This window comes from Vulpes lagopus, chromosome 8, assembly GCF_018345385.1.
Source record: "Vulpes lagopus strain Blue_001 chromosome 8, ASM1834538v1, whole genome shotgun sequence".
In the NCBI taxonomy this organism is placed as follows: domain Eukaryota; kingdom Metazoa; phylum Chordata; class Mammalia; order Carnivora; family Canidae; genus Vulpes; species Vulpes lagopus.
Window position 1 is genome coordinate 118,010,049 of NC_054831.1, and position 20,428 is coordinate 118,030,476.

The 20,428-nt window shown below is 49.5% G+C and overlaps 2 protein-coding genes and 1 non-coding gene across 5 annotated transcripts in view; 1 reads left to right on the forward strand and 2 right to left on the reverse strand.

Moving 5' to 3' along the window:
• Nucleotides 1–2,161, reverse strand: part of HDAC1 (histone deacetylase 1) — a 34,143-nt gene extending 31,982 nt beyond the window's left edge. The window contains exon 1 of the mRNA XM_041767127.1: nucleotides 1,988–2,161. Within this exon, the coding sequence (XP_041623061.1) occupies nucleotides 1,988–2,036 (49 nt within the window). The 5' untranslated portion in view covers nucleotides 2,037–2,161. The remainder of the gene's footprint in view (nucleotides 1–1,987) is intronic.
• Nucleotides 2,162–2,288: 127 nt separating this feature from the next.
• LCK (LCK proto-oncogene, Src family tyrosine kinase) overlaps nucleotides 2,289–20,428 on the reverse strand; it is a 28,273-nt gene continuing 10,133 nt past the window's right edge. Inside the window, exons 2-13 of one of the 3 annotated variants that reach the window (XM_041767126.1) lie at nucleotides 15,334–15,443; nucleotides 14,988–15,069; nucleotides 14,703–14,793; nucleotides 14,191–14,289; nucleotides 13,960–14,063; nucleotides 13,553–13,702; nucleotides 13,107–13,259; nucleotides 12,721–12,900; nucleotides 10,504–10,580; nucleotides 10,258–10,411; nucleotides 10,045–10,176; nucleotides 2,289–2,445 (exon numbers count right to left, since the gene is read on the reverse strand). In XM_041767126.1, the coding sequence (XP_041623060.1) occupies nucleotides 2,435–2,445; nucleotides 10,045–10,176; nucleotides 10,258–10,411; nucleotides 10,504–10,580; nucleotides 12,721–12,900; nucleotides 13,107–13,259; nucleotides 13,553–13,702; nucleotides 13,960–14,063; nucleotides 14,191–14,289; nucleotides 14,703–14,793; nucleotides 14,988–15,069; nucleotides 15,334–15,438 (1,338 nt within the window). In that variant the 5' untranslated portion in view covers nucleotides 15,439–15,443 and the 3' untranslated portion in view covers nucleotides 2,289–2,434. Of the gene's footprint in view, nucleotides 2,446–6,651; nucleotides 7,288–10,044; nucleotides 10,177–10,257; nucleotides 10,412–10,503; nucleotides 10,581–12,720; nucleotides 12,901–13,106; nucleotides 13,260–13,552; nucleotides 13,703–13,959; nucleotides 14,064–14,190; nucleotides 14,290–14,702; nucleotides 14,794–14,987; nucleotides 15,070–15,333; nucleotides 15,444–20,428 lie in introns of those variants that run through there. The other 2 variants (XM_041767124.1, XM_041767125.1) reach the window with 2 other exon arrangements.
• Nucleotides 8,970–9,111, forward strand: LOC121498261. The gene has a single exon (XR_005989660.1). It is a non-coding gene; the product is annotated as a U4 spliceosomal RNA (small nuclear RNA).

A 20,428-nucleotide genomic window follows, 5' to 3' on the forward strand; every position in this document is an offset into this window, starting at 1 on the left:
ACACTTCTTGGGTGATCACATCCTCTTTTTTTTTTTTTTAAAGATTTATTTATTTATTCATGAGAGACCCACAGAGAGAGAGAGGCAGAGACAGGCAAAGGGAGAAGCAGGCTCCATGTAGGGAGCCTGATGTGGGACTCGATGCCGGGTCTCCAGGATCACACCCTGGGCTGAAGGCAGTCACCAAACCACTGAGCCACCCAGGGATCCCCATGATCACATCCTCTTCTGTAACTAAAATTACCATCTGTATGCTGATAACTACCAAAAATCTCTACCTTCTCATTTCTATCTTCTAAACTGCAGACCTGGGATGCCTGGGTGGCTCAGTGGTTGAGCGTCTGCCTTCAGTTCAGGCCCTGATCTCCAGAGTCCTGGGATGGAGTCCCACACCAGGCTCCCTGTAGGGGGCCTGCATCTCCCTCTGCCTATGTCTCTGCCTCTCTCTCTCTCTCTGTCTCTCATGAATAAATAAATAAAATATTTTAAAAAAATAAAAAATAAACTGCAGACCTGAATAGCCAATTGCCTACTGGATACCTCTAAGCGGATATCCCCCAGTAGGGGTAGCCCTCAGTAAGTATTTTTAAGAGTAGAAATACAAAACCCAAAGTTATCGACTGATATAGCCTTCTCCAAACACATTAAACTGCCCAACCCAGGAGTTTGGGATCCTTACCTTTTTCCTTACCTCTACATTCATAAACTTAATTTCTTTCAGAGTGATAGCTCTAAGGTATAAATCTGATGATGTCACTAACCTTGCACAAAACTTCAATGATTCACAAGTGCACTCAGAATAAAGTCCAACTTCCCTAAGCCAGTGTGTCCAGCCCTTCAGGATCTAGTCTCCGAATACTTCTCCAGCCTCATGACTTTCAACTTTTCCCTCCACCCTATTCCCTGACCTTCTACACTCTGCCCTCAAACCTATACTGTACACACACCTGAGGTCTTTCAAAAATGCTGTCCTAAAAAAAAAAAAAAAAAAATGCTGTCCTCTCTCTTCTAAATTTACGGTTCTCTTTGCCTTCCCTGGGTTCGGCTACTAACTCCTGTTCTTCAGGTCCTAACTGAGATGGCACCTCCTGCCCCAAGTGGGCAGTCTCAGTTGGGTGCCTCTGTGCTCCCCAAACACTCTGAGCTCTCCTTTATCCCAGCATGATCCTGGAAGGCAATTCTGTGTCACTGTCCATCTATCTTCCCATCCAGGCTGAGAAGAAAATGAGAAGTGACCTGATCAGCCCCACGACCTCAGCACCTAAATGTCCCTAGTACAGAGTAAGCCATTCCAGGCTTCTGCTACATGAAAAAGTCTGTTTTAACAGGTTGTATCTTTCTCCTTCCAAGCCCAGGGGCCCCATTTCCAGCAGCAAAGTGTAGGCCCAGCTGAGAGACGGAGGGGGCGGGGAGGCTGGTGACAGGAGGTGAGGACTCTTGCAGGACTCTCACCAAAAAGGATGAGGAAGCAAAGGGGTAGAGGAAGACTTCTGTATTCTCGGCAGGAAAACACATCCTTGCACCCTTCTCCACCAGATCCTGCCTCGCCCTCAGACTCAGCCTCCTCTCCTGGGGTCCCACTCAAACTCTCTCCATCAGGCTTCCTGAGAACCACCCCCCTCCAGCCAAGTTACCGCAGGCTTCCTCAGAAGACCCCCACTCGGCCTCAGCCTCTTCCCTCAGCCTCGACTTCCTTTCCTTTCCTCTGAGCCTCCTCCCTCAGCCTCCACCTCCTGCTCTCAGCCTCCTCCCCCTGCCTCCTCCCTCCCCCTGCCCTCTTTACTGAGCCTCCTCCCTCAGCCTCGACCTCTTTCCTCTCAGCCTCTTCCCTCTGAGCCTCCTCTCTCAGCCTCGTCCTCCTCGCAGCCTCCTCTTCTCAGCCTTTCCCCAACGCCTCAGCCTCTCCCAGCCTCCCCACTCGCATCTCCTCAGCCTCCCTCTCCCGGCCCCGGCCCGGCCCCGCCCCCGCCGCGCGCACGGTGCTCACCGTCGTAGTAGTAACAGACTTTCCTCCTGGTGCCCTGAGTCTGCGCCATCTTGCTCGCCTCCCGTCCCTCCCGTCAGTCGGTCTGTCCGGCCTCCCGCCCGCGGCTCCGCTCGGCGTCCGACCCAGGGGGGGAGGGGGCGGGCCTCCCGCCCGCTCCGCCCGTCCCCTCCCGGGCTCACCTATAGCCGCGCAGCCCGGGCACGGCTCCAGCCAATCAGCTCGCGCAGGGACGGCCCGGAACTCGGCAGGGGGCAAGGGCAGCCCTGAGAGGCTGCCGAGGGCCCCCTGGGCCTGTACCAAGGTCTGCGACAGGGGGGTGGGGGAGCTGCCCGGGGACCGTACCATTAGTCCCGGGGGAAGAAAACGGATCCGTACACTTCGCCGTCGCGTTTCGGTGTTGGAAGTGCGCTGGGAGACCAGAAGCCAACTTTGTCGTTTTATGGAGAATCAACTGAAGCCTGCGGGGAGGAAAGTGACTTGCACAAGGTCACTCAGCTAAGGACCGGGCTGAACCTGGCTTGGAGCCTGAGTTTGGAATCAACTTGACAAAGGAAAGAAAACTGCTGTGGACCAAGTGCTGTGCAACCCCTTTACCGACGTTTATCTCAACGATTGCTCACAAAAGCTTTGGAAGAGGCTTTTTATTCCCGTTTTATGGATAAGGATAATGAACTTCAGACCTTTGTGACTTGCTCAGAGTCACACAATTAGGAATTAAATTCACCTTTCACTAGTACAGATTTTCTGAATGCCTGCTGTGCACCGGAGACACTGTAGGGAAGGGGCCGAACCCAGCCTTTCTTACCTCCAAAGCGGGGCCTCCCTGATGCTGTCACCCGCGAGCACTGAAGAGTGCCTTTACATAGGAGGACACTGATTGTCCCCTTCTACTAGGGCAGGGTTTCTGAACCTATTGAAGCTATTGACATTTGGAACTGGATAATTCCTTACTGTAAGGGGCTCTCTTGTGCATTGTGTAGGATGTTTAGCAGCATCTTTGGCCTTTACTCATTAGATGCCAATAGCACCCTCCACTCCCACCCTCAGCTGTGGTCACCAAAATTGTTTCCAGACATTGCATAACTGTTTCCAGGGCAAGACAGGAGTGTAAAATTGCCCCACCATAACTTTGAGGATCACTGAACTTATTTATCAATCATCAACTGTTCATTATTAAAATCTGAAAAACTGAAAAGCACTGTGATGGGCTATTAAAATAATAAAATACAACAATATTAATATTTAGTGAGTACTTACTATTTGTGTGACAAGTAAGTTACAAACTCATGGTCCTATAGTTGATAAGATACATTTTTATGCCTCTACAATTTATTTATTTATTAAGTAGGCTCCACACCCGGAGTGGAGCCCATCTGGAGGCTTGAACTCATGATCCTGAGATGAAGACCTGAACTGAGATCAAGCGTTGGATGTTTAACCAACTGAGTCACCCAGGTAACCCTATGCCTGTACAATTTAAAGAGTGCTTGGGCACTTAGACACTTGTGTTCCTCATTTGAGAACTGCATTTGGGCCACTCATTATAAAAGTAATAGAAGAGGGGCGCCTGGGTGGCTCAGTGGTTGAGCATCTGCCTTTGGCTCAGGTCGTGATCCCCAGGTCCTGGAATCAAGTCCTGCATCCGGCTCTGCGCAGGGAGCCTGCTTTTCCCTCTGCCTATGTCTCTGCCTCTCTCTGCGTGTCTCTCATGAATAAATAAATAAAATCTTAAAAAAAATAAAAGTAACAGAAAATTTAAGATTTATAGAAACAGCTAAAGGAAGAGAGAGGGAGGGAGAGAGAGAGAAGGAGAGAGAGAGAGAAGGAGAGAGAGAAAGAAAGAAAACAGCTAAAGAGCCAGGGAATCCCTTTTTCCAGCTCTGTGTTGCTGCTTCCTGGCTAGAACCTTTCTGGCCCTCACTTCCCTCTTTGTAAAATGCAGAGGATAAGAATTCAAAGTTCACTAACTCTATGCTGCACACAGTATCCAAAAGAAGAGGAGGGTGGGGATCAGATGAGGTCATGGGTGTGGCAGCATTTTATAAAATGCAGAACAGGAATCAGAACCTCAGATCCTTATAGAGGTGAGGCAGGTGGTGTAAAAATAAGTGGTTTTATATTAGTTTGATTCAGGTGCTTTGCATATTTCTAAAATTGGATTCTTTTCACTTTCGTAAAGCAAAATGCCTTTCCCCCATCTTTCCTCAAACACACTGCCATCTGCAGGTACCTTTCATTTTCTCACTTTTTATTGGAAATAGAGGTGAAAAACATTTCATTTTCCTCTTCATTATGAGAACAACAGTGCAAGCATGATGATAACCACTGACACTCAGTTTCAACTGTTTGGCAAAGGGACTCTAGCAAAAGAAGACCCTGGCAAAGGAAGAGCTTAAGCCCTATGTGAAGGTGGTGTCCACTAATCAGCTCCATGAGGACAGGTAAGCCCAATGAAGCCAAATCTTCAAGATTTTTTTTCCAAGAGAAGACAGAAACCTGTAGTTTTATCCAAAATCTCCCCAGTTTTTTTTTTAAATCTCCCAGTTTTATAAATTGACTGCTAACTCACTCTGTTCACATTCAAGACAGTAATAAGAGGTATTCTTTTAAAATGTAAGTCAAGGGAGCAGCCCCCGTGGCGCAGCGGTTTAGCGCCGCCTGCAGCCTGGGGTGTGATCCTGGAGACCTGGGAATCGAGTCCCCCGTCGGGAGCCTGCTTCTCCCTCTGCTTGTGTCTCTGCCTCTCTGTCTCTCTCTCCGTCTCTCATGAGTAAATAAGTAAATAAAATAAAATGTAAGTCAGGTCATAGGGTGCCTGGGTGGCTCAGTCCGTTAAGCTTCTGACTCGATTTCGGATCAGGTCATGATCTCAGGGTTGTGAGATAGAGCCCTGTGTCGGCCTCTGCGTTGGGCGGGGAGCCTTAAGATTCTCTCTCCCACCCCCTCCACCCCTGCCCCACTCCTGTGCCAGTACATGCTCTCTTCTTCTTTCAAAAAAAAAAAAAAAAGGCTTAAGAAAAGTAAGTCGGGTCTTGTCATGGCTCTGCAAAAATCTCCACAAAGTCTTCTTGAAATGGTTTCTGCAAAGGCCACAAGGCACCACAGGATCTCTACCCCTCAGGCCCCCCATCAAGACCTACGTCTCTGTGCTTGCCAAAGGAGCTCTGCCTCAGGCGGTTCCCTCAGCCTGGCCTCTCCTCCCCCATACCACGTGGCTTGCTCCTTCATCTCCTTCAAATATTTCCTTAAGTCACCTTCTCAATAAGACCTTCCCAGACCACCCTGCTTAAAATTGCAAACCTCCCCCAAATACGACATTCCTAATTCCCTTTACCCTGCTTTATTTTCCCCTTAGCACTCAGCACCTTGTTGTGTACTGTATCATTTACTTATTTGTAACATTTATTGTCTGTATTCCCTAACTACATTTATTGTCTGTCCTATTGTATGTAAGCTCCATAAGGACAGAGATTTTTTTTTAATCTATTATATATTTTATGAACCCAGAACCATCCCTAACACATGGTAGATGTTCAATAAATATTTGCCAAGGCACGCCTGGGTGGCACAGTTGGTTAAGCGTCTGACTTTTGGGGGATCCCTGGGTGGCTCGGCGGTTTAGCGCCGCCTTCGGCCCAGGGCGTGATCCTGGAGACCTGGGGTCGAGTCCCACATCGGGCTCCCTGCATGGAGCCTGCTTCTCCCTCTGCCTCTCTCTCTCTGTGTCTCTTATGAATAAATAAATAAAGTCTTTAAAAAAAAAAAAAAGCGTCTGAATTTTGGTTTTGGCTCAGTTTGTGACCTCAGGGAGGTCCTGGCATGAAGCCTCAAGTCAGGCTCTGCACTCAGCATGGAGTCTGCTTGAGATGACCTCTCCTTCTCCCTTCCCCTGCACTTGCCCTCTCTCTCTCTCAAATAAATAAATATATCACAAATAAGTATTTGCCAAAGAATGGATTAATTCAATGTTTAAAAACATCTTGTGGGGGGGCGGTCAGTTGGTTAAGCATCTGCCTATGGCTGAGGTCATGATCTCAGAGTCTTGGGAATGAGACCAGCATCAGGCTCCCTGCTGAGTGGGGAGTCTGTTTCTCCCTCTCCCTCTGTCCCTCCCTCTGCTTGTTCTCTCTCTCCTCCGCTCTCAAAACAAAACAAAACAAAACAAAACAAAACCAACTACACATCTTAGGGGCACCTGGCTCTCTAAGTCAGTAGAGTATGTGACTCTTGATCTCAGGATTGTGGGTTTGAGCCCCACACTGGGAGTAGAAATTACTTTAAAATATTTAAAAACATCTTGAAGGTGAATCAAAACGTACCTGAGTACAAATATAGCCCCAGAATCAGTAGCTGTAAAAAATGCTATTGCCCTTATATAATGAGAAGGGAGGATCCTGGGACACACCCATTCCTTAGGAGGTTCTGAAAAGGTCACCCTTAATCCTTTGGGGTAGGGGTATGAAGGAGTTCAAAGAACCCATTCAGCAAACTGTAGGAGTTTCCTTTTGGAACCCCAAATCAGCAGAACTGAAAAAAGCTCAGACATCCCCCCTCATCCCATCTTTCACCTCAATTCAGGGTGACTTATTTTCCGTCTTCTGAACCCCTACTCCCCCCTCCCAAGAAGAGGAGATGGGAGTGGAGAACTGAGAGATGTACAGTCCTCATCAACAGAGTCATTTATTGAGCTCCTAATGTGTGCCAGGCACCAAGGAGGAGCACACAGAGGTATCAGATAAGGCCCCAGCCTCAAGGAACTTCTTGATGGAAAGGGAAAAGGGGGCGGGCAGAAGCTGGTGTCAATCACAGGTGTCTCTCTTCTCTCTGGTGGTCTTAGGAAGTAGAAAGGCCCATAAGGGGACAACTTGAACAGGTGTCCAAGACATATATACACATGCCACACATCTATAGGACACGTGCAGAGCCCATACAACTATAGAACCCCTGTATAAGACACAAGAAGTGTACATGCCACCCGTGGGTGGAATTCACACACAGAGTCCAGATGTGCATAGGCTACATGGGTATGACACAAGAACTGATTCTCCCCCAGCCAGGTTTGCTAGATGCAGGGAAGGGTCCAGGCCCCTAAGTCTCTCAGGGCTGGGGCTGGTACTGGCCCTCTGTGGCTGTGAAGAAGTCCTCCAGCACACTACGCAGGTAGTCAAAGGTGGGCCGATCCTCTGGACGCTCCTTCCAACACAGCATCATGAGTTGGTATAGCTCCTCTGGACAGTTGTCAGGTCGCACCATGCGGTAGCCTCGTTCCAGGTTCTGAATCACCTCAGGATTGGTCATCCCTAGAGGTTGATGGGTTCAAAAACAGTATCAAGGGTCCAGGCTTTGGAAACCCACAGCAGGGGGGATGCTCAGAATATTTAACTGGTACCATGTGAACACCAATCCAAAAGGATCTTGGTCTTCATCGGTAGTAAGACCATATACTAGGGCACCTGAGTGGCTTAGTGGTTCAGCTCAGGTCGTAATCCTGGGGTCCTGGGATCGAGTCCCACATTGGTCTCCTCGCAGGGAGCCTGCTTCTCCCTCTGCCTATGTCTCTGCCTCTCTGTGTCTTTCATGAATAAATAAATAAAATGTTAAAAAAAAAAAAAAGTAAGACCATATACTTCAGGTACCTGCCAAATGTCAGTAATGCCACTGGAGTGTCTGCTATGGCTCAAGCACTCAATAACACCTATATGTTCACTGTGAGACCTTGGGTAAGCCATGTCTCCTCTTTGAGCCTCAGTTTTCTCATCTGGAAAATGGATTAAACAGTATCTCCAACCTTATACAGCTGTTACGAAAATTGAATGAGACAGTACATATATGGCACCAAGTATAGTGCCTGGAGAGGAGATGCTTCATGAAAAATATCTGTGATTATTATGATTTGGTGGGAAAGATGAGGTGGTCAGGGCTCAGGGCAGTATGGGAGCCACAGACAGCACAGTGGTGAAGCTTCTTGGGTTTGGGGACCAGGCACATGAGATGCTGCATCAAGAAGCCAGATGGGTCCTAGACCCCAGCAGAGCAGACCCTGCATAAGGTAGATTCACCAGGCACCTTCATGACCCAGATTAAATAAATTCGGGATATCCCTTAAAATCAGGATATTAGAGGACACAGACAAGGGAACTAAATGCCCATGGCTAGAGCCAAGGGTGCAAAGTCATAGTCTGCACCCAGACTAAATATAGCCCATAGACATACTTTGGTTTGACCCCTATAGTGTTATCTATCTATCATCTATCTATCTATTTATTCTAAGTAGGTTCCATACCCAGCATGGAGCCCAATGCAGGGCTTGAACTCAAGACCCAAGATCAAGACCTGAGCTAAGATCAAGAGTTGGACACTTAATCAACTGACCCACCCAAATGCCCCCCTCTTCAATGTTTTTAAATAATTTGAATCAATCATCAATATTTGGATATAGGCAAATTTTCCTAAAATTCCAAGTTTTGGCTTCTCTTAAAAAAGAAAATATCTATTTTGGGGGTTCCTATCTATATCTTAGTAGCAACCATCTTTTTTTTTTTTTTTTTTTTTTTTTTTAGTAGCAACCGTCTTCTGAACAGAGGCAAGTTCACTCAGGTCCCCATTATTCCCCATCGTCTCTCTGACCCTGAAGCCATGTGTCAGTTGCCAATTATCATCATGCTTTCAATGCTTTCTTTTTTAAAAATTATTATTAACTTTAAGTGGGCTCCATGCCCAATGTGGGGCTTGAACTATGACCAATGTGATCACAAGTTGCATGTAATACTGACTAAACCAGCTAGGTGCTCCATGCTTTTTTTTTTCCTAACAGAGAGATTCTTTATGGGTTTACCTCTATGGGCACAGTGGAGGAGCAGTAATGACCCTTGGCAGGCTGACTAAAGTTCTAGTCCTCGTGCTGCCCTTGAACTCTGTGGTGGGGCCAATTCCAGGCAGAGAAGGCCTTAAGGCTCTCACCTGGTTCTAAAGACCTTTACCTAGCTTTGCGCAGTGGCAGTATCGTAGCCAATGAGGTTTATCTGAGGTGCGATTATTGCTAAGGTGCCGTTACCTTCCTAGGAGCAAAGTTCTATATATACTGCTCTGGGGATGTGGGAAGCTTCTGCAAATCTGCTCCATGACCTCTCTACTCTGTCTTTGTGTCCTATTTCCTTTCCCTAGAGTGTCCTAGAAGTTCCTTTCAAAAAATTCCATCCATCTGGGCTGAATTCAGGGGTAAAGGACTCTGTCCAGAGACTGGAGGAAGGGATGGGAGAGGGTAGGAATTAGTTTATATGTCTCTCACATTCTTTAGATGGTGAGTTTCAGAGGGAAGGCAAGTCAGTGTTTAGTGAGTACCCACTAGAAGTCAAGATCTTTCACAGTCTTGTTTGTTCATATCAGGAAACTGGGGCTTAGAGAGGTAAAGTCACTTGCTCAAAGTGATGATTAATAATAAAACCTAGGGGCACCTGGGTGGCTCCGTCTGTGTAGTGTCTGACTCTTGATTTTGGCACAGGCCATGATCTCAGGGTCGCGAGACTGAGCCCCATGCTCAGAGGGGAGTCTGCTTGAGATTCTCCCTCCTTCTCCCTCTCCCCTCCAACCCTGCTCTCTTTCTTTCTCTGAAATAAATAAATCTTTTAAAAATAATAATAATGAAACCTAACACTCTTGAGTGCTTTGTATGGACCAGGTACTATTCTAATCTCATAATTTACAGATGGGGAAAGAGTGATCTGATCAAGCCCAAACAGAAAGTTAGCATCAGTGGCAGATCTGGTAATAAAGGCAGGCCTTTTGCCTCCCTAGCCAGATCCTCTTCTACCATCCTAGGCTGCCCATGTCAAAAGTAAAGAGCTGGGATTATTGAAGGAGGAAGGAATTTGAGACAGAGATGGAAGCCAGCCCTGGGAAACATAGCACCTGACTGGGCATGCTGGAGTGCTGCATGAATACAGGAAAAGCAGCTAGAAAGATTCAGAATCTGAATCAGGAACAGATGAAGTGAGTGGACAGACATGGATTTGCTGCTCTTCCCCATCACTCTTTCAGTTCCTGCCCTTGGCCCTGACCTGGGTAAGGGATGCGGCCATGGGTGACAATCTCTGTCAGCAGGATCCCAAAAGACCACACGTCCGACTTGATGGTGAATGTCCCGTAGTTAATGGCTTCTGGTGCTGTCCACTTAATGGGAAACTTGGCTCCTGCAGGGAGGCAATGAGGTCACCTGGGTCTGCTTGGCCAGACCCTACAGCCCCCAGACTTCCCTTATATCCCACACCTACCCTCCCTCGCTGTGTACTCGTTGTCCTCGATGAGGCGTGCCAGGCCAAAGTCTGCAATCTTGCAGCTCAGGGTGTCAGATACCAGGATATTGGCAGCCCTCAGGTCACGGTGGATATAATTCCGCTCTTCAATGAATGCCATGCCCTCTGCAATCTGCAGGCCAGGTAAGAGGTCAGCAGTCCTGGGCCAGACATCCTCACCCTAGTGGGCTATGCGCATGTCCAGCCCCTCCCCAATCTGCTTACTTGGGCTGCCATGTCCAAGAGTTTGTTGATAGTCAGCTTGATGCCTGGGGGGGTCTTGAGGAAATCCACCAGGCTCCCTGCAAGTGAAAGCAAAAGTTGCTGACTCAAGCTGCCCTTAGCAGAAAGCTCTCAGACCCTCCTCCCCTAACTGGCTATCTAGAAGCTCTCTGACAAGTGGAAGAAAGAATAATAAGGGGTGAGAAGGAAGAAGGGTGCATTTAGGGTGAGGATGCCCAGGATATATAAAGTCTTTTCCTGGGGACTAGGATGGAGCATGCTTGGAGAAGTCTGTAAGCTTCTTGTCACCAATATGGTAGAGCCCAAATTCCTTAGCCAGGTGTCCAAAGCCCTGCATAGGCCATATTGTAGTTTCTTCTCATTCCCCCACTCCTGCCTCTTAACCCACCCTAGACAATTTTGAGATTTTTTTTTTCCGCATAGACCACTGGGCTCTCACCCCCAGTTTCTTTGTCCCATCTCTGCCTGCTAAAAATTCTACTTTTCTTTCTTTCATGGCCCAGCTAGATTATTCCTCTATGAAGCTTCTCTAGATGTTACCAGGTCTAATAAATTGCATCATAATCTACATTCCCCATGGCATGCTGGAATTTTTTCCTGTACAAAGACTCTGGTTTTCCTGGGATTTGTGCCACATAACTAAAATGAACTTTTCCTGAAATCTGGAACCTTGTTTTGTCCATTCATACTAAAAGTGCCCAGCCCAAAGTAAGCAGTGATAAATGTGTGCTGAGTGTATTGAATGGAGTATGGAAAGAGGTGCCTGGGGACCTGGGAGGCCACATCTGGTAGCAGAGGATGACTAGGAGAGAAGACCAGGAATGGGAGTTGCTAGAATGGAGCTAGTGACTGCTAGCCCTTCTCAAGAGGTTAGAACCCTGTGTAGGGATGCCTGGGTGGCTCAGCGGTTTAGTGCCTGCCTGCCTTTGGCTCAGGGTGTGATCCTGGAGTCCCAGGATCAAGTCGCACATCAGGCTCCTTGCATGGAGCCTGCTTCTGTCTCTGCCTCTCTCTCTGTGTCTCTCATGAATAAATAAATAAAATCTTAAAAAAAAAAAAACCCTATGTAAAGGCATTAGCCTAAGTATCCCCACTACCAGTGCTGAATTAGTTGCCAAAGATAAAATGGTCCCCCAGACACAGGCAATATGTGGGCATGTACTGCCATTCCTGCATTGGGGCCATGGCAGATGCTTCTGATCAATCCCAGCACTCATTTCCAATGAGCCTCAGCATCCTCAACACAGAACTCCAAGCAGCTACCAGCTGAAGTTGGCCCACATGGTAAAACCTTTTGCTACTCCCAGAATCCATTAGCCAATTAAGAGCTTTTTTTTCCTTTCTGAAAGAGGGACAGATCGTATACCCCCCAAAAAATCAGAACCAGATGACAAAAACAAACTTACTGAGCAGTTAATATATTGAAGACATTATTTTAACTGCTCTATAGACACTATTTCATCCTCACAAAGGCCCTATGAGAAAGTTACTACAGTAGTATTATCACCATTTCACAGATGAAGAAACCATAGCAGAGAGCAGTGAAGTGATTGGCCCAAGGCCACACAATTGTGAAGGCAAGATTCTAACACAGGCAGTCAGATTCTAGAGTCCTTAATGAGTATTCTGAATTCTTTCTAGAACAGGACCGTACTAGATTTCTGATGTTATACTTGGGGAAAACGAGCACCAGTAATGGGACAGACTTGGCCTGTGTCACACAGCAAATCAGTGACAAAGCAAGGCCTAGAAATTTCTATCCATCTTCTTAGGGACTCTCAATCTGCCCAAGGGAGGGCAAGGAGCCCACCTAGAACTGAAAAAGAGATTTGAAGCAGATCTGACCTCCCAAGAGTCAGGGTCGAAAGGAATAAAGAAACGTGGCAAGAGATCCACTCATTTGAAATCAAGCATCCCAAGATCAAGGTAGGGCTTTGAAAAAGGCAAACAAGACTGCAGGTCAGGGAAGATGAGAAGTGAAAGCTATTCCAGAGCCTGCCACCCTATGCTGGGCTCCCAGACAGGCTCCGACACCACACCCTCTTCCCATCCCTGGTGTGGTGGTGAGTCTTTAGGGGCCCGGGAAAACTATAACTCTTGGTGCTAAACCAGGCGAAAATGTAGATCTCCTCCATCTTCTATCAGGGGCAGAGGGGATGAGAACGCCCCCCGGCGGTCGATCACAGTGGCGGCACCCACCGTTCTCCATGTATTCCGTGATGATGTAGATGGGCTCCTGGGTGACCACCGCATAGAGCCGGACCAGTCTCTGGTGCTGCAGCTGCTTCATGAGATTAGCCTCGGCCAGGAAGGCGTCAGGGGACATGCTGCCCTGCTTCAGGCTCTTCACTGCCACCTTTGTGTGCCCGTTGTAGTACCCTGAGGTGGGGAGGGATCGGGGAATCACTCGGAGCCCTAGCACCCAGAGCCAGGTGGCTGGTTGGGGAGGGATCGGGGAATCACTCGGAGCCCTAGCACCCAGAGCCAGGTGGCTGCCAGAACCAGGACGTTGTCTTGGGCCTCTCACGACCTCAGCGGATGCGTCCCATCCCCTCTTCCCTGCAGCCCCGGAGGGCCTCACTCACCCATCCACACCTCCCCGAACTGGCCGGCCCCTAGCCGCTCCACCAGCTTCAGCGTCTCCCTGGGAACCTCCCACTCATCCTCCCACCAAGGCTTCTGGGGCTTCTGGGTCTGGCAGGGGCGACTCAACCGCGTGCACAGCCCGTCCGAAGAATCTGCGAGCACAAGCGAGGGGGTTAGGGCCGTCAATACGGTGGACTCGGGTGTCCCCATGAGTCCCCACTGGGCCAAGTCCCCGTCCCCAGGGGAAATGGACTGGTAGGGGGTGTCTGGGGCTGTCACCCGACACCGGGGCTATGGGGTACCGCAGCTCACCCACTGCGAGTAACGAAGAAGCATACGGAGGTGGGTGGAGGGTACCCTGAGAGGGGCTTAGGGAAGGCAGGCTGGTAGGGCAGGGGTGAAAGAGCCTCAGGGGCACGTGTGAGGGGCTCCCGCTGGCGCTCACTGGTGTAATGGCGGACCAGCTCGTGCAGGCCAGGAAAAGTGATGCGAGGGGAGATGTAGAAGCCGCCTTTGTCCAGGTTACGGATCTTGTAATGTTTCACCACCTCTCCCTGGTTCTGGTCGAAGTCCCGCACAGACAATGAAAACGATCCTGGACGAAAGAATGGGTGAACGAATGCAAACGGGGGACGGTAAGCCTCCTGCAAGGGGCGGCCCTGGCCCGGGTCCCTTCCCTGGGGCCGCCTGGCCCCCACCTCGGCGCCGCGGCCCCGCCCCGAGGCCCCGCCCCGAGGCCCCCGAGGCCCCGCCCCGAGGCCCCCGAGGCCCCGGCCCGAGGCCCCCGAGGCCCCGCCCCGAGGCCCCCGAGGCCCCGCCCCCGAGGCCCCGAGGCCCCGCCCCGCCGCTCACCCGCGGTGCTCTCGCTCTCCCGAATCAGGAAGGAGCCGTGAGTGTTCCCGGGCGCCAGGAGCTGCCGTTCCGCGTCCTTGCGGCTCAGGTTCTTGAAGAACCAGCTGCACAAGGCAGAAGCGAAGGCCGTCGTCTGTTTGGCCTGTTCCTCCTCCATCGCCCTCAAGCATCCACCGCCAGCCTAGCACCCCACCTCTGCTCCACCCTTCGCCACGAGGAGTGCCCACTTACGGTTCGGGCTCCAGGCTGTTCGCTTTGGCCACGAAATTGAAAGGGATGAAGCCTTCCTGGCCCGTGGTCAAGGACTGCGCCTTCCACCACTCACCGTTCCTGTGCGACAGAGGCAGTCAGTGGGGTCGGCTTGGCCTTGGATTCGGCTGGAAACCTTCAGAGCCCCCAGTTACGCCATGCCACCCCACCCTCCAGCTCAGCACTCTGGAGCCTCCCATTTTGTCCCAAAGGCGCCCTCTGCAAGCCCGTCAGGGGCCACGGTACCGGGGATCCCGGCTCCCTCCCAGAGATCGCGGTACCGGGGATCCCAGCCACCCCCCCAGGGACCGCGGTACCGAGAATCCCAGCTCCCCCCCGCCCAGGGACCGCGGTACCGGGGATCCCGGCTCCCTCTCCCAGGGAGCGCGGTCCTGGGAATCACTGCTCCGTCCCAGGGACCGCGGTCCTGGGGAATCACTGCTCGGTCCCATGCTCCCATCGGGCAAGGATGGTCGTGCGGAGGGTGCACTCACCGCTCCAGGATACGGAGCTGTTCACCCTTCTCGAAACCCAAGTCTCCATCGTGAGAGGGCTCATAGCTGTGCAGAGCGATAACCAGGTTGTCTGGAAAGACAGGAGATGTCAGGGAGAACTAGCTTGGACTGTGCTGGCAGTACAGAGTTTAGGAGTTCCGGGGCAGCAGAGACCGGGGGCAAGAGAGGCAAGACAGGATAGAGAGTGGATACGGAGATGGAGGTGGACAGCCAAGGATCTATCCCTGGCCCTTAACTTTCAGGCCCTTCTGGTTGTGAGGTCACCTTGCAGTGGTGAGGCTGGGGGATTGGAGCCTTCGTAGATAACCAGTGGATCCCGCACGTCAGAGCCATTCCGCATGGGCAGCTGTGGGGTGAGTTCAAAAGTGGGGTCAGAGAGCAAGAGACCTGAGTCAGATCCTAGCTCCCCTTCCCACTTCTCCAGCTTGCCTGGGTCTTCTCCCTGCATTTGCCAACTACTTTGGAGAGTCCCTTCTCCTATCTGGTACTCCTTTCCTTTCTGTTTTCCATGGTCAGAGGGCCACTCTTTTTTCAGTGATGATCCATTTCTTTCTCCTGGCTGGTATACTCCACCCATCTCCCTCACCAAGTCCCCCATCTTGCCTCTTACCGTGGCCTTGCCATCCAGTGGGACTATGGGGTAATGGCAGTTTTCACATACATCGATGTTTTCCATCCAGTCATCTTCAGGGTTTGAGCTGCAGCTACAGCCCATGGTCCCTGGGCGAATGGAGAGGGGGCTGAAGGGGCTCCCCCAAAATCTACGTCCCCAACATCAGACATCCTAAGACCTGCCCTGGGAATTTCCAGAAGTACCTGAGATTGTCAGGCCTCCCAACCCCCATTCACCAGCCACAGAAAAGCTGAAATGGGTCTGGTGGTGCAGGGCCAGGTCAGGTCAGTGGGAGCTCCCTACTGTTGCTCCCTCTGAACCCCCAGGCCACAAGTAAAGTCACACTTGGGCCCCCACTGAACCCTAGGCCCCGCCCTCCCACCTGGGATGGGCAAACCGCTGCAGATACCTTTGTTAGCCTAGTTGCCCACTTCCTGCCTCTCCCCCCACCCCTCTCTCTCCTCCCATCCCCCACGTTGGAGGACTACCTACTAGAGATCACACACACTTCCCCAGGCTCTGGGGGAGCCCTAAATTTGGTACTCCCCTACCAGAGAAGTGTGTGTGCCCTACCTTCTAATTACAACTCCCCTCTCTGGCCAAGGAAGCAGAGTAAGAGGTTCCTGCTCTGTAATGTCAGAGGTCAGGCCTCAGCCTCCCCCAGAACAAGTTTCCTTCAGAGAGTTCTCATTCTCACCAGCTGAAAACCCTTCAGTGATGCTATTGGCCATAACTTTTTTATTTGTTTGCTTAAGCAGTGGAAACTTTCTGTCAGCTGAAAATCAAGCAGAACCTCACAGATAAAGCAGGTAAAAATGAGACTGTTCTGCCTGAAACAGAGTGGAGATGTCATTGTGAAGCCCCTAGGAGTCCTGAGACCCCTCCTGCCCTAGGGCTGCTCCTCCGGACTTCTTGGAAAGCACTAGTCCTCAGATACAATTCAATTTACCATTCAAGACCCCCTTTTTAAGTAGGCTCCACGCTAGGTACAGTTCCAATGGCTCCAACGTGAGCCTTAAACACCACCATGAGATCAAGACTGGAGCCAAGATCAAGACCCCCTTTTTAAGTAGGCTCCACGCTAGGCACAGTTCCAATGGCTCCAACGTGAGCCTTAAACACCACCATGAGATCAAGACTGGAGCCAAGATGAAGAGTTGGATGCCTAACCGAGGGGAGCCACCCAGGTGCCCCATGACCCCTAAAAATTATTGGGGTGCCTCGGTGACTCGGTTAAGTTTCTGCCTTCGGCTTAGGTCTTGATCTTGGGGTCCTGGGATGGAGCACCCACCCACCTTCCCCCATGCCCACTTGGGCTCCCTGCTTAGCGGGGAGTCTCTCCTCCCTCTGCCCTCTCCCAATCATGCTCTCTTTCCTGTGTGCACATGCTCATAAACAAGTAAATAAAATCTTTAAAAATAAAATAATAAAAAATAAGGATCTATTTATTCATTCTGGAGAGAGAGCTTGCACCCAGGTGGCAGAGAAGGAGAGCAAGAATCCCAAGTAGACCCCCTACCAAGCTCAGAGCCCTCCAGGGCTCAACCCCACAACCCTGAGATCACCACCAGTGCTGAAACCGAGAGTCGGCCGCTCAATCGACAGAGCCACGCAGGCATTCCCCACAAACCTTTATTTTTTATAGATTTTATTTATTCATGAGAGACAGAGAGAGAGGCAGAGACACAGGCAGAGGGAGAAGCAGGGTCCATGCAGGGACTCCAGGATCACGCCCTGGGCCAAAGGCAGACACTCAACTGCTGAGCCACTGAGGCATCCCAACACATGAGGCTTTAATATCAAGACCAAATCTACTTCCACACTCAATTCTGCTACACACACATGCATACACTCACACTCACAGAGCCTTTATTCTGAGCTACCCTTGCCTTTCCCAAACACCCCATACTATTTTCTTACTCCATGCCTTTGCACACGTGGTTCCCTTGCCTTAATGTTTTCTTGTCCGCCTACTGAACTAACTCAACCTTTAAGGCTCAGCTCAAATATTACCTGTTCTGTGAAGCCCTCCAAATACCCTTCTCCTACAACACAGGCACAGTCGTCCCCTTAGCACTGAGTGCTGTGACTAGACTGATATAGGTCAGTCCCACTGATTTTCCCATCCCTTTAATGAGATGGGAGGGGGTTCATCCAGAACAGAAGTGTTTCTTTTTTTTTTTTTTTAAGATTTTATTTATTCATGAGAGAGGCAGAGACATAGGCAGAGGGAGAAGCAGGCTCCATGCAAGGAGCCCCATGTGAGACTCGATCCCAAGACTCCAGGATCATGCTCTGAGCCGAAGGCAGATGCTCAACTGCTGAGCCACCCAGGTGTCCCCTAACTTCTGATTTTAGATGAGCAAATGGAGGCCCAAAGAGGGCCGCTTTAAGGAGGCCTGGGTGGTGCAATCAGTTGAGCAACTGACATTTGGTTTTGGTTCAGGGCCAATCTTGCTGTTATGAGATTGAGCCTTGTGTTGGGCTCCCCACTCAGCACAGTGTGCTTGAGTTTTTTCTTTCTCTCCTTCTCTTCCTCCCCCAATCTCTCAAATGAATTAATAAATAAATATTGGGGTTTTTTGAAGATTTTATTTATTTATTTGATGCAGGGAGGGGCAGAGTGAGAGGGAGAAGCAGGTTCCCTGCTGAGCAGGGAACCCCATGTGGGGCTTGGTCGCAGGACCCTGGGATCCTGACCTGAGCTGAATTAAATAATTTTTTTAAAAAATTAAATATATCTTAAAATAAATAAACTCATATGGGATGCCTGAATTGCTTAGTCAATTGAATATCTGATTCTTGGTTTCAGCTCACATCATGGTCTCAGGGTCCTGAGATCAAGGCTCCCCCACGCCTGCCCTAGGGCTCTGCGCTCAGTAGGGAACCAGCTTAGAATTCTCTCTCTCCTTCTGTCCCTCCCTTGGCTCAGGCATGCTTTCTTTGTAAAATAAATAAATCTTTTAAAAAGTTAAACTCACACAACCTATTTGGGACAGAACAAAGTCAGAGAAGCTAATCCATGCTGGGATCAAGTGAAAGTGGGGAGTAGTGGAGATATTTTGGTTTGCAGGAGGACTGAAGGACACATGTCAATTATATCTTAAGAAAGAAAAAAGACTCAAGGACAGGCCTCAGAGTCAGAGAGACCTAAGTTCTAACCCCTATTCTGACACTTACTATATGGCTTTGCTGAAATTGTTCTTCCTTTTCCTTTCCTGTCTAATGGGGATGATCATCCCTTTCTCATAAGTTTACACAAATGTTAGCTTAGTTAAATTTTTTTAAAAATTTTATTTATTTATTCATGAGAGATACACAGAGAGAGGCAGAGACACAGGCAGAGGGAGAAGCAGTCTCCATGCAGGGAGCCCGATGTGGGGCTCGATCCTGGGACTCTGGGATCACACCCTGAGCCAGAGGCAGAGACGCTCAACCGCTGAGCCACCCAGGCATCCCATTAGCTTAGTTTAGAGCTTAGAAAGACTTCCACCACTGCTCATTCCGTCCTCCCAGCACCTACTTTGGAGGGTGGAAGAATGGGATTGGTAAATAATCCTTCTTGCTAGAAACTCATGTTTCTTAATTTTCAAAAAGATTTTATTTATTTATTCATGAGAGACTCACAGAGAGAGGCAGAAACATAGGCAGAGGGAGAAACAGGTTCTGTGCAGGGAGCCTGATGTCGGACTTGATTCTAGGACCTGGGGATCACACCCTGAGGCAAAGGCAGACACTCAACCACTGGACCAGCCAGGCACCCTTGAAACTCATGTTTCTTAAACTGAAACACTCAGAACCCTTCATGAGTACCAGGAGTCATGGGTATACATCTTCCCAGAACATGAATGTTATCTGACCTTATTCATATAGTTAAGCATAGATATATTATGGAGGAAAATGCAAAATATACACGGATGGAATTTTATTTTTTATTATTTTTTAAGATTTTATTTATTTATTCACGAGAGACAGAGAGAGAGAGAGAGGCAGAGACACAGGCAGAGGGAGAAGCAGGCTCCATGTAGGGAGCCCAACGAGGGCCTCGATCCAGGATCTCCAGGATCAGGCCCTGGGCAGAAGGCCACCCAGGGTGCCCACAGATGGAATTTTAGGTCAAATCAAGAGAAAGGGTACAATTCACTCTCCTCCCTACTGTTAAGAATCCTGGAGTGTGGGGGAAAGACATTTGAGAAATCCTGCTCAACCAGCCATTTATGGCTGCAAGTGGCTTATTTTTTTAAAGATTTTAATCTATTTATTTATTTACTTATTTGAGACAGGGAGAGAGAGAGTGAGCAAGGGAGGAGCAGAAGGAGAGGGACAAGCCAACTCTTTGCTCAGGGTGGAGCATGGCTCGGGGCTCAATCCCAGGACCCTGAGATCATAACCTGAGCCGAAATCAAGAATAGGACGCTTAAAAAAAAAAAAAAAAAAAAAAAAAAGAATAAGATGCTTAACTGACTGAGCCACCCAGGCACCCCTGCAAATGGCTTAAAAAAAAAAAAGATTTATTTATGATAAACATAGAGAGGCAGAGACACAGGAAGAGGGAGAAGCAGGCTCCATGCCAGGAGCCTGACATGGGACTCCATCCCAGGACTCCAGGATCACGCCCTGGGCCAAAGGCAGGAGCTAAACCGCTGAGCCACCCAGGGATCCCCTGCAAATGGCTTTTTGACAGCTAATTTTATTATGGCTAGGGACTAATGAGCAGCAAAAGCCTCCAGAGAAGCACTGATAACAATCTGGAAGCAGCCTAAGATGAACTATGTAGTGAGGCCTTGAGCATCCTGTTTGTGACACTCAAGTGGGCCTTGGAAGATCACAGACTAGTGGTACTGCAGAGAGAATGCCAACATTAGATGGAATTGGACTTAGATCTGTAAGGTCCCTTCCAGGCTAACATTCTCAAAGGTTGCAGCAAAGAGTAAGAGAGAGATGAGAAAAGTTTAGAGTTGAGGTAACGGAATGAATATGAATACAGCAGTGAGGAGAGGCCAGGGGAAGGGCCAGAAGGAAGCTAGGCTACAGATCACAGGGCTGGAAGCTGGTACTGGGTCATGCAGGGGCAGGGGGCTGGGGGACCGCA